At 45.6% G+C, this 13,760-nt stretch overlaps 1 protein-coding gene across 1 annotated transcript; it reads right to left on the bottom strand.

Moving 5' to 3' along the window:
* Nucleotides 1–9,400: 9,400 nt before the first annotated feature.
* LOC138988977 (olfactory receptor 13J1-like) lies at nucleotides 9,401–10,339 on the bottom strand. The gene has a single exon (XM_070376112.1). The coding sequence runs from the start codon at nucleotides 10,337–10,339 to the stop codon at nucleotides 9,401–9,403; it is 939 nt and encodes a 312-aa protein (XP_070232213.1).
* Nucleotides 10,340–13,760: the final 3,421 nt, after the last annotated feature.

Genomic DNA, 13,760 nt, shown 5'->3' with positions numbered 1-13,760 from the left:
CTGCAGAGTTACCTGCTCCCTTCTTCCTCTCATAGCCCTTGGTCATCCTCCCTGTTCCTATGCTGCACACCTTTCTCCTCTGCCACACCAGAGAGCAGACTCTCTCTGTATACCTCCCTCCTGTGTTTCATACAGTGAGTGCTGCCAATGGTAGTCCCACAAAAGTCAACACATGATTCAAAAACCCATTGTTGACATAGAAAACCCTAAAGATAGTATCAGAAAATTACCAGAGCCTATCAGTGAATTTAGCAAAGTTTCAGATATAAAATCAATATGCAGAAATCACTTGCATTTCTATATACTAACAACAAAAAATCAGAAAGAGAATTAAGGAATCAATCCCATTCACCATTGTAAGAAAAAGAATTAAATATCTAGGAATAAACTTACCTAAGGAGACAAAAGAACTGTACACAGAAAATTGTAAGACACTGATGAAAGAAATCAAAGATAACATGAAGAGATGGAGAGATATTCCATGTTCCTGGGCAGGAAGAATCAATATTGTGAAAATTATAATACTACCAAATGCAATCTACAGATTCAGTGTGATCCCTATCAAATTACCAATGGAATTTTTCATAGAACTAGAACAAAAAATTTTACAATTCATATGGAAACACAAAAGACCCCAAATAGCCAAAGCAGTCTTGAGGAAGAAGAATGGAGCAGGAGGAATCAACCTTCCTGACTTCAGATTATATTACAAAGCTACGGTCATCAAGACAGTATGGTACTGGCACAAAAACAGAAATATAGACCAATGGAACAAGATAGAAAGCCCATAAATAAATCCATGCACCTATGGGTACCTTATTTTTTACAAAGGAGGCAAGAATATACAATGAAGCAAAGACAGCCTCTTTAATGACTGGTGCTGGGAAAACTGGACAGCTATATGCAAAAGAATGAAATTAGAACACTTCCTAACACCATACACAAAGATAAACTCAAAATGGATTAAAGATCTAAATATAAGACCAGAAACTATAAAACTCTTAGAGGAAAACATAGGCAGAACACTCGATGACATACATCAAAGCAAGATCCTTATGACCCACCTCCTAGAGTAACAGAAATTGAAATAAGAACAAAAGTAGACAAGTGAACCTGATTAAACTTAAAAGCTTTTGCACAGCAAAGGAAACTATGAGCAAGGTGAAAAGACAACCCTCAGAATGTGAGAAAATAATAGCAAATGAAACAATTGATAAAGGATTAATTTCCAAAATATACAAGCCACTCATACAACTTAATACCAGAAAAACAAACAACCCAAACAAAAAGTGGGAAAAAGACTAAACAGACGTTTCTCCAAAGAAGACATACAGATGGCTAACAAACACATGAACAGATGCTCAACATTGCTCATTATTCAATTCAGTTCAGTTCAGTTGCTCAGTTGTGTCCGACTCTCTGCGACCCCATGAATCACAGCACGCCAGAGCTCCCTGTCCATCACCAACTCCTGGAGTTCACCCAGACTCACGTCCATTGAGTCAGTGATGCCATCCAGCCATCTCATTCTCTGTCGTCCCCTTCTCCTCCTGCCCCCAATCCCTCCCAGCATCAGAGTCTTTTCCAATGAGTCAACTCTTCGCAGGAGGTGGCCAAAGTACTGGAGTTTCAGCTTTAGCATCATTCCTTCCAAAGAAATCCCAGGGCTGATCTTCAGAATGGACTGGTTGGATCTCCTTGCAGTCCAAGGGACTCTCAAGAGTCTTCTCCAACACCACAGTTCAAAAGCATCAATTCTTTGGCGCTCAGCCTTTTTCACAGTCCAACTCTCACATCCATACATGACCACAGGAAAAACCATAGCCTTGACTAGACAAATCTTTGTTGGCAAAATAATGTGTCTGCTTCTCAATATGCTATCTAGGTTGGTCATAACTTTCCTTCCAAGGAGTAAGCGTCTTTTAATTTCATTGCCTCAGTCACCATCTGCAGTGATTTTGGAGCCCCCAAAAATAAAATCTGCCACCGTTTCCAGTGTTTCCCCATCTATTTCCCATGAAGTGATGGGACTGGATGCCACAACCTTCGTTTTCTGAATGTTGAGCTTTAAGCAAACTTTTCCACTCTCCACTTTCACTTTCATCAAGAGGCTTTTTAGTTCCTCTTCACTTTCTTCCATAAGGATGGTGTCATCTGCATATCTGAGGTTATTGATATTTCTCCCAGCAATCTTGATTCCAGCTTGTGTTTCTTCCAGTCCAGCGTTTCTCATGATGTACTCTGCATATAAGTTAAATAAGCAGGGTGACAATATACAGCCTTGATGTACTCCTTTTCCTATTTGGAACCAGTCTGTTGTTCCATGTACAGTCCTAACTGTTGCTTCCTGATCATCCATACAAATTTCTTAAGAGGCAGGTCAGGTGGTCTGATATTCCCATCTCTTGAAGAATTTTCCACAGTTTATTGTGATCCACACAGTCAAAGGCTTTGGCATAGTCAATAAAACAGAAATAGATGTTTTTCTGGAACTCTCTTGCTTTTTCCACGATCCAGCGGATGTTGGCAATTTGATCTCTGGTTCCTCTGCCTTTTCTAAAACCAGCTTGAACATCAGGAAGTTCATGGTTCACATACTGCTGAAGCCTGGCTTGGAGAATTTTGAGCATTACTTTACTAGCGTGTGAGATGAGTGCAATTGTGCGGTAGTTTGAGCATTCTTTGGCATTTCCTTTCTTTGCGATTGGAATGAAAACTGACCTTTTCCAGTCCTGTGGCCACTGTTTTCCAAATTTGCTGGCATATTGAGTGCAGCACTTCCACAGCATCATCTTTCAGGATTTGAAATAGCTCAACTGGAATTCCACACCTCCACTAGCTTTGTTCGTAGTGATGCTTTCTAAGGCCCACTTGACTTCACATTCCCGGATGTCTGGCTCTAGGTCAGTGATCACACCATCATGATTATCTGGGTCGTGAAGATCTTTTTTGTACAGTTCTTCTGTGTATTCTTGCCATCTCTTCTTAATATCTTCTGCTTCTGTTAGGTCCATACCATTTCTGTCCTTTATGAAGCCCATCTTTGCATGAAATGTTCCCTTGGTATCTCTAATTTTCTTGAAGAGATCTCTAGTCTTTCCCATTCTGTTGTTTTCCTCTATTTCTTTGCATTGATCGTTGAAGAAGGCTTTCTTATCTCTTCTTGCTATTCTTTGGAACTCTGCATTCAGATGCTTGTATCTTTCCTTTTCTGCTTTGCTTTTCGCTTCTCTTCTTTTCACAGCTATTTGTAAGGCCTCCCCAGACAGCCATTTTGCTTTTCTGCATTTCTTTTCCATGCTCATTATTATAGACATGCAAATCAAAACTACAATGAGATACCACCCCACACCGGTCAGAATAGCCGTCATCAAAAAGTCTACAAACATCAAATTTGGAGAGGGTGTGGAGAATGCTCTTGCAATGTTGATGGGAATGCAAATTGATACAGCCACTATGGGAAATGATAAGAAGATTCCTTAAAAAAAACTAGAAATAGTACCACCAAATGACCCAGCAATCCCACTCCTAGGCATATACCCTGAGGAAACCAAAATTGAAAAAGACACATGTATCCCATTGACCATTGCAGCTGTATTTACAATAGCTAGAACATGGAAGCAACCTAACTGTCCATCAACAGATGAATGGATAAAGAAGTTGTGGTACATATACACAAAGGAATATTCAGTTCAGTTCATTTCAGTTGCTCAGTCGTGTCCAAATCTTTTGACCCCAAGAACCGCAGCACACCAGGCCTCTCTGTCCATCACCAACTCCCGGAGTTTACCCAAACTCATGTCCATTGAGTCGGTGATGCCATCCAACCATCTCATGCTCTGTCATCCCCTTCTCCTCCTGCCTTCAATCTTTCCCAGCATCAGGGTCTTTTCAAATGAGTCAGCTCTTTGCATCAGGTTGCCAAAGTACTGGAATTTCAGCTTCAACATCAGTGCTTCCAAAGCACATGTTACTCAGCCATCAAAAGGAATGCATTTGAGTCAGTCTTAATGTGGTGGGTGAACCTTGAACTTATTATACAGAGTGAAGGAAGTCAGAAAGAAATATAAATATCGTATTCTAACACATATATATGGAATCTAGAAAAATGGTACTGAAGAATTTATGTACAGAGCAGCAATGGGGAAACAGACATAGAGAAGAGACTTATGGACATGGGGAGAGGGGAGGAGAGAGTGAGATGTATGGAAAGAGTAACATGGAAACTTACATAACCATATGTAAAATAGATGACCAACAGGAATTTGGGTATGACTCAGGAAACTCAAACAGGAGCTCTGTATCAACCTAGAGGGATGGGATGGGGAAGGTGATGGGAGGGAGGTTCAAAAAGGAGGAGATATATGTATACCTATAGCTGATTCATGTTGGAGTTTGACAGAAAACAACAAAATTCTGGAAAGCAATTATCCTTCAATTAAAAAATCATCGCATAACAGCTTCATCACCAGCCTAACTGTGTGATGTTGACCAAGTCACTAGACCTTTGAGACTCAATTTCCTTCTGAAGAAAGGGGATTCTGTGTAGTGCAGATGAGACTCACAGAGAAAAAGGCTGCTGATCCATCCAGCAGCAAGTCTCCAGATCAGAGATCGCGCCTTCAGCTATTGACACCTGTTGAACCTGTGCTCCCTGCCTCCAGGACAGGAGCTCCAGCATCTGCCATGACCCTCTCTCTCCCCAGAGGCAATGCTGATTTTCCCTCCTCCAGCTTAAATCAGGATGATTGTTAAGGGAGTTTATGAAACAGACAGGGGTAGTTGTTTAATCTGTGTTAATCATTGACCATAAATCTTATCCATGTAAACATTAAAGGTAGGAATTCTCCTGCTGAAGTCTGGCGAAAACGGTGAAGAATTGCCTGAGTACGATGGCTCATCCATCCACACATCCAGCAAATTATTACTGAGCACCTCCTATGTGCTGGTGCTGGGAACACAGCAGAGGCAAATAGGGCCTTCTGCCCTCGCAGTGTTTATAGTCATCCCTTGTCCCTTGGTGACTTGGTCATATCCTTCCTCTCTCAGGGCTTTAGAAACCTCTAGATTCTCTTTGAGTCTAGGATGTAAAGACAAAATAAAACCTGAGGTCTGGGAAGCAAAAGTTAAAAGGGCGCCTGGGTCATGACTTTATGTGGCTAGATTAATCCTGCCGCTTAACTTAATTCATTTATAAGAACTTGGTCTTTGTTGGTGTGTTGCTGCAAAAAGAACTGGTAACCTCCAGTATTGACCCCAGATACATGTATGGGGAGTGTTTTCAGGGAGATAAAAGGCAGGATACCACCTGACTCTGCTTTTCTCTTCAACACCCTTGTCTCCATCAGAGAGATCAGGTGGGAATGGATGGACACCAGAGGCCTTTGTCATCAGGCTGTGGCCTGTGCCTGCCCTCACCTCCTACACATCCCTTTGTGCTGGCCTGCTCCAGCCTCAGCAGACCACTCCCCGCTGGTGGACAAACCCCACAGGCTCCTGTTCCCTCCCTCTTCTCATGCTTGCCTCAGGCCAGAGCACCTTTCTCTCCGACCCATCTTCCAAGGCTCGGCTCACACCCACCTCCTCTGTGGGGTCAGCTTCTGAGACGTCTCCACAGCACTGACCATCCTGACAGCATGATGCCTACAGCTGTTAGCACGATTAATTTGTTGTGTGTGTGTATCATTCTCTCTCACACAGTGAGCTGCAGAAATCACAGGGCTGTGTGCAACTCCCCCCCAAACCTTCCAGCACCCCACACAGGAGCTGCCATTTGAGATGGTTCTTTCCTTTTGCTAAAATCCTGATCCCGGATTTCCTAGTCACCCTCGTTCCCATTTCCCCCATGTACACAAACAGGATTTGACTATAGGGACAAGAGATTTGGGGGTCCATTTTCTCCATGCAAGAACAACTGCTCTCTCTCAAGAGCTAAATGAGGAGACAGGTGGTTTTCCTTGCAATTTAAGCATCTGATCAGAACATTTTCATGGAAATCAGCAGCAGCCCATGAAGCTATAGGCTTGTGACCTCAAAGAAATAAGGCTGTGTCTAGAAAACACCATGCTGCCAGGTTACTGACAGCTTGGACTGCAACATGGGCTCAGGTTGGCGCCACAGACAGCAACTGTAGTTCTCTCGGCCCATCAATGGGATGAGCTGAGTTTTGGGTGTCTCCTGGAAGGAGTGCTATGGGAACCTGTGCTCATGAAAGATTGTTGTTATAGTTTAGTCGCTAAGTTGTATCTGACTCTTTTGTGTCCTCGTGGTTGTAGCCCACCAGGCTACTCTGTCCATGGGTTTTCCTACACAGAAATACTGGAGTTGCCATTCCCTTCTCCAGGGGATCTTCCCAACCCAAGGATCAAAACTGTGTCTCCTGCACTGGCAGACAGGTTCTTTACCACTGAGCCACCAGGGAAGGTTAAGGAAAGGGAATTGCTGTACAGGGTGAGGCCCTGGGCCCCTGTGACGGATGTGAAGTCAGTGATTGCGCTGGGTGTGTGAGTTTCTCCAGGTCCCCTTTCATGTTTCCCTTCCCGTGCCTTTCTCTTTCCTTCACAAGAAACGATGACAACTTGACAGAGCTTAGGACTAAAAACAGCCTTAAATAATGCGGCAGCAATTGCACATTTTCTGAATAAACTGTGATATGTCTCTGGGAATATCTTTTTGTCAACAACACAGGTCGAAATAAAACATTGGAAGACTGTCACCGCTTGTTTTCTAACTGCTGAGGAACGGGACCATCTTGCCACTCCGTGGATGCCCACAGACAAGCTCCCCCCAGCCCTCCCGCCATCTCCTGCCTACTCTTCTTCCTTATCTCTCAGGGCATCTCTCAGGGTGATGCGAATTCCACCCAAAAAACCCAGAAACTCAAGCACCAAACCACAGTCTTCTCCTTCCTCAGCCACCTCTGCCATCAGCCCGATGTCCCCAGGACATCAGCTCCATGCTCTCTGCCTGACCGCCCACCTGGGTCAGGCCCCATCCCCGCTTCCTCACTTCCTGCCCTCAGGCACGGGTACTTCCCTCTGTGCTCTATCTGGAGCCACGTGATCTTCCATTTCTCAAAAAGAATACTTCTTTTAAGTTCTAAGTCATGTTCATTTTAGAAGTATTGAACAAGGCTGGAAAGAATAATTCAGAAAGCAATATTAATCTGTAACTCCATCACCTTTAGGAAATAATTGTAAGTTAATATTTTGTCCTAATTTTCCAGGAATTTCTATATACATACTTGTTCATATATCCTTAAGAAAATATCATTAAAAAATTGAGATTATATTGAGTACAAAGTTACTTGTTCTATCTTTTTTATGTTAATTACAGTGTGAGCATTTCCCGTCATCAATTATTCTTCAAAAAATAAGACTTACAATGGCTGGGTCACAGTCCATCATTGGGCTCCACCAGAATTTATTTACACATTCTGCCCCAGTTGGACATTATGAGTCTTAGAATTTGTTGTTACCAAAAATACCTCTGTGATTAATGACATATAGATAGATAAATAGACAAATCTTTGTACCTGTAACAATGTTCTCTAAGTAATTCCTAAAAGTAGAGGTGTTGGGTCAAAGTGTGTGAAGTTTTCAAGTCTCTTGACTGATACCCACAACTTACTTGGCAGGAAGTTCATATAAATTTATTCACACCCTCACCTGCTGTGTATGATATTACCTGCTTCACCGCACTATAGTTAGTGATATATGTTAGAAAAATTCTTTGCCAGTTTCATGGGTGAAGTATGGTGTCTAATCAGTGACCCTGCTAAAAGGAAGTGTGATTGTAAACTCCTGTCCCCACAGCATAAAGTCGAAACTCCTGTCATGCATCAAAGGCCTAGCAGAGCATCTCTGCAGAAGCTTCGCCCAGGCTTGGTCAGCTGTGGGCTGCGGGCTGCGCTACTCTCCTCTGTGCCTCTGTTCTGACCAGCAGAGGAAGCAGGAAGACAGACTGGAGGGTACCTGAGGGCTCAGACAAGCACTGTGCTTACCTACAGGGCGCAGGAGAGCTGGCCTGCTGCTCGGCGGCTGAGCTCTCCCATCACACAAGATGGTACCACTGAGGCCAGAGGAGGCAGGGAATGGAGATGCTCTCAAGCCTGAGTCCATTTCCTCTGTGTGTTCAAACCTGGGAAGAGGCTGAGCTCCAGGAAGAGGTGGAAATGGCAGGGTCTTAGTAGGTGGGTTGAGGACGGGTGAAGCAGAGTCTCCCCAAGGCCACATGAAGCCTGGACGCTCGGCAGGGAGGCAGTGGAGCGGCTGCTGCTAAAGCGACAGAGGAAGCCAGACCCTCAGCTGCTCCGGTGACCAGCGTCCCAGGGCCTGGGCTGGGCTGGAAATCGTGGAGGCTGGGCCTCGGCACTGCCTCTGCTGTGTGCTCCCCAGGCGCTGGACTGTGCCTGTCATCTATGAACTTCATCTCAGCTCTTCTCGATTTGGGGAGGACCCCAGGCTCTGCCCTACATTGATGTATTTTCTGTTTATTTAAGAAACTGGTGTGGGCTTGGGGTTGGGCAGGGCCAAACCTTGGGACAGAGCGAAATCCGGTATTACTGGCTCTTAGAGCAACACTGAAATAAAGCAGGAGGAGCACAGTGAGAGGTGCAGAGTGGGGAGGCTTCCTGGAGGAGGTGTCATTCAAGATGGGCCTTGAGGTGGGGGAGGGGTAAATCAGGAGTTGGGGATTAACAGATTTACAGTACTCTATGTAAAATAGGAAAACAACAAGGACCTCATGTGTAGCGTAGGGAATTACATTTTAAAAATAAAAAGACAGGCCTCGAGGATCAGACAGTCCTTTTACACAGGGAGCTGTGTGCTGGCTGGGGGCTGCCTTGTGGGAAGAACCAAGAAGGGCACAGAGCTGGGCATTGCTGGGCGCACGAGGCTCCTGCCGGGTTGGTGTGTGCAGCTGACAGGAGGGAGTCTGTGGGGTACAGGGCGGGGAAGGGGATTGGTCATGAGCGCAGGGCCAGGTTGCAGGGGTCTGGAATGCCGCCAGTGAAGCCCTTTCACTTCATCCTGAGAGCTCTGGGAGCTATTCAGGGGTTTCAGTCAAGAGAGAGACATGAAGGGCTCAAATAGACTTTTCCGAAATATCCCTCTGGATGACCCTTGGAGGATAGATTGGGAGGAACAAGACTGAAATCTTGAGTCCAGCCAGGAGGCTGGTGTGAAGTAGCGGAGACTGATGCTGAGAGCTGGCCCAGGGCTCTGCCTGGGGAAGGAACAAAGGTGGAATTGTGAGCTCGGATCTGTGGCAGGATCAGTGGGAGGTGGTGCTGCCTTTCTGGATTGAGGATTCCAGACCCCCAATCCTGTGCCCTATCCATCCTCTCTGTAGGCGAAGGCAGACCTGAGCTGCTAACCTGCAGGAGCCCTGGCCTCCCTCATCTGGAGGTCTGTATCCTGCCCCACACCTTCCTGGCGGCCTCCTTCACCTCCTTGTTCCTCAGGCTGTAGATGACGGGGTTCAGCATGGGTGTGACCACAGCACAGAGGACCGTGAAGACCTCGTCAGAGATACGGGCCTCCTTGCTCTTGGGTTTCATGTACATGAAGATGACGGTGCCATAGAAAAGCATCACCACGGCCAGGTGTGCTGAGGAAGTAGAGAAGGCTTTGTGGCGCCCGGCGGCTGAGGGTACCCTCAGGGTGGTGGCCAGGATAAGCGTGTAGGACAGGCAGATGAAGGCCAGGGGCACGGGCAGCAGCAAGATGGCACCCACCAGCAGGAAGACCTCACTGATGGACGTGTCACCACAGGCCAGCTTCAGGACTGCCAGGATCTCACAGGTGAAGTGACTGACCACACGGTGGCCGCAGAAGGGCAGCCTCATGGCGATGACTGTCTCAGTCACTGACATGAAGAGACACAGGATCCTTGCGGTTCCCGCCAGCAACCAGCAGAGCCGGTGGCTCATCAGCACGGGGTACCTAAGGGGCCGGCAGATGGCCAGGTAGCGATCATAGGCCATGATGGCGAGCAGCAGACACTCTGTGGAGAGTGTAGACAGACCCAGACACATCTGGAGTGCGCAGCCAAGAAAGGAGATGGTCTTCTGGGCTGACAGGAGGTGGACAAGCATCAGGGGCACAAAAGTGGACGTGTAGCAGATGTCCAGGATGGAGAGGTTGCCCAGGAAGAAGTACATGGGTGTGTGCAGGCGGGCATCCAGCACGCTGACCACCACGATGCCTGTGTTCCCCAGCAGGGTCACCAGGTACACGGCTGAGCACAGAGGGAAGAGCAGGTGCTCCAGGGCAGGGTAACCTGAAAATCCTTTCAGGAAGAACTCAGACACCTCTGTGCTGTTGACTGGCTCCATATCACAGAGCTCTGGAGGGACGCATGGCTGGGAGACCGGGAAAGAGGGTGCAGGGTTTATGGGTGAAGCATACTGCTAGGGCCTTTTTGAGCCCTGACACACTTTCTGAAACTCTGGGCAGTCCCCATACTTCTTCCAGTTTTCAATAGTTCTACGTAAAAAATGAGGAATGAGGTGGGTCAGAATTTCTCTAAGAGAGTGTTAATGGAAATATGGGCAATCTGAAAAAGCAATTTGAAACAACGTTGGATTAATCAAAAGCAAAGAATTTACTGTGGAACTTCTCAGAGTTGTTAACACACCACTGTGATTGTGACTTTCTGAAAGTGCTGCAGAGAGTAGGTGGTTCCCCCACTTATTTGACCATAGATCCTCCTTTTACAGAGCACCTGTTAACCTTCTGCAAATAAGTATTCTAGCAGCATAGTTTTGGGAACAATGGGCTGGTTGGAAGTTTCTCAAATCTTAGAATCACCTGTAAGGATTACATGAGAATCACCTGGAAAATTTGTGAAACTACAGATCAGATCAGATCAGTCGCTCAGTCATGTCCACTCTTTGCGACCCCATGAATCGCAGCACGCCAGGCCTCCCTGTCCATCACCAACTCCCGGAGTTCACTCAGACTCACGTCCATCAAGTCAGTGATGCCATCCAGCCATCTCATCCTCTGTCATCCCCTTCTCCTCCTGCCCCCAATCCCTCCCAGCATCAGAGTTTTTTCCAATGAGTCAACTCTTCGCATGAGGTGGCCAAAGTACTGGCGTTTCAGCTTTAGCATCATTCCTTCCAAAGAAATCCCAGGGTTGATCTCCTCCAGAAAAGACTGGTTGGATCTCCTTGCAGTCCACGGGACTTTCAAGAGTCTTCTCCAACACCACAGTTCAAAAGCATCAATTCTTCAGCGCTCAGCCTTCTTCACAGTCCAACTCTCACATCCATATATGACCACTGGAAAAACCATAGCCTTGACTAGATGGACCTTTGTTGGCAAAGTAATGTCTCTGCTTTTCAATATGCTGTCTAGGTTGGTCATAACTTTCCTTCCAAGGAGTAAGCATCTTTTAATTTCATGGCTGTAGTCACCATCTGTAGTGATTTTGGGGCCCAGAAAAATAAAGTCTGCCACTGTTTCCACTGTTTCCCCATCTATTTACCATGAAGTGGTGGGACCGGATGTCATGATCTTCGTTTTCTGAATGTTGAGTTTTAAGCGAACTTTTTCACTCTCCACTTTCACTTTCATCAAGAGGCTTTTTAGTTCCTCTTCACTTTCTGCCATAAGGGTGGTGTCATCTGCATATCTGAGGTTATTGAGATTTCTCCTAGAAATCTTGATTCCAGCTTGTGTATCTTCTAGTCCAGCGTTTCTCATGATGTACTCTGCATATAAGTTAAATAAACAGGGTGGCAATATACAGCCTTGACCTACTCCTTTTCCTATTTGGAACCAGTCTGTTGTTCCATGTCCAGTTCTAACTGTTGCTTCCTGACCTGCATACAAATTTCTCAAGAGGCAGGTCAGGTGGTCTGGTATTCCCATCTCTTTCAGAATTTTCCACAATTTATTGTGATGCACATAGTCAAAGGCTTTGGCATAGTCAATAAAGCAGAAATAGATGTTTTTCTGGAACTCTCTTGCTTTTTCCATGATCCAGCGGATGTTGGCAATTTGATCTCTGTTTCCTCTGCCTTTTCTAAAACCAGCTTGAACATCAGGAAGTTCACGGTTCACATATTGCTGAAGCCTGGCTTGGAGAATTTTGAGCATTACTTTACTAGCGTGTGAGATGAGTGCAATTGTGCGGTAGTTTGAGCATTCTTTGGCATTGCTTTTCTTTGGGATTGGAATGAAAACTGACCTTTTCCAGTCCTGTGGCCACTGCTGAGTTTTCCACATTTGCTGGCATATTGAGTGCAGCACTTTCACAGCATCATCTTTTAGGATTTGGAATAGCTCAACTGGAATTCCATCACCTCCACTAGCTTTGTTCATAGTGATGCTTTCAAAGACCCACTTGACTTCACATTCCAGGATGTCTGGCTCTAGGTCAGTGATCACACCATCGTGAATATCTGGGTCATGAAGATCTTTTTTGTACAGTTCTTCTGTATATTCTTGCCATCTCTTCTTAATATCTTCTGCTTCTGTTAGGTCCATACCATTTCTGTCCTTTATTGAGCTCATCTTTGCATGAAATGTTCCTTTGGTATCTCTGATTTTCTTGAAGAGATCTGTAGTCTTTCCCATTCTGTTGTTTTCCTCTATTTCTTTGCATTGATCAGTGAAGAAGGTTTTCTTATCTCTTCTTGCTATTCTTTGGAACTCTGCATTCAGATGTTTATATCTTTCCTTTTCTGCTTTGCTTTTTGCTTCTCTTCTTTTCACAGCTATTTGTAAGGCCTCCCCAGACAGCCATTTTGCTTTTTTCCATTTCTTTTCCATGGGAATGGTCTTGATCCCTTTCTCCTGTACAATGTCACGAACCTCAGTCCATAGTTCATCAGGCATTCTATCTATTAGATCTAGGCCCTTAAATCTATTTCTCTCTTCCACTGTATAAGTGAAAACACAGAGTTTCTATCTTATTAAGTCTGAGTGATGCTGTTCTGTTGGTCAGGGGACCACACTTTGAGAATCACTGGGCTAGATGGTCTCTGAGGTTCCTCCTGACTTTCAGGAAGCCTTGAGTTGTATCACACTGTTCCCACGGATGAAGATGCCTGTCTCATTTATCTCCCAGCTTGCAAAACTCTGACTTGCCTCTGCAGTCAGCTCTGGTCTCCATGCATGAAGCACATGTGCTTTGTATTGGAGGGGCTCTGGCCTCTGAGCCTAACAGGGGCTCGTCCACCTGTGAGCCCATAGGTCCTGCTTCATCAGCTACTGTGGACTGACCATCATAATTGATCTTCACCATATTCATTGGATGGACTGATGCTAAAACTGAACTTCCAATACTTTGACCACCTGATGCACAGAGCTGACATTAGCACATTAGCAAAGACCCTGATTCTGGGAAAGATTGAAGGCGGGAGGAGAAGGAGAAGACAGAGGATGAGATGGTTGGATGGCACCACTGACTCAAGAGACACGAGTTTGAGCAAGCACTGGGGTTGATGATGGACAGAGAAGCCTGGCATGCTGCAGTTCACGGGGTCACAAAGAGTTGGACACGACTGAGCAACTGAACTGACTACTGATGTGTTTTTGAGTGAAAGTTTGATGGGCCTTTCAGCCTGCCTCCTATTTTCTCTTAACCTGAGCCAGGGCTCCTTGGGCTTCATGAACTCCTAGGCATCAAATTGCAATAAGCTCTGAGAGATTAATCCACTGGAGCTCCCACTGTACAGGTAGGGAAACTGAGGCTGCACAGCAGGTTCTTGGCAAGATGAGTTGAGAATCCTGTTCTCCTAACAG

This window comes from Bos mutus, chromosome 8, assembly GCF_027580195.1.
Source record: "Bos mutus isolate GX-2022 chromosome 8, NWIPB_WYAK_1.1, whole genome shotgun sequence".
NCBI classification, from domain to species: Eukaryota; Metazoa; Chordata; class Mammalia; order Artiodactyla; family Bovidae; genus Bos; species Bos mutus.
Note: the sequence above shows the minus strand (reverse complement) of the source record. Positions and strands in the feature narration are given on the sequence as shown.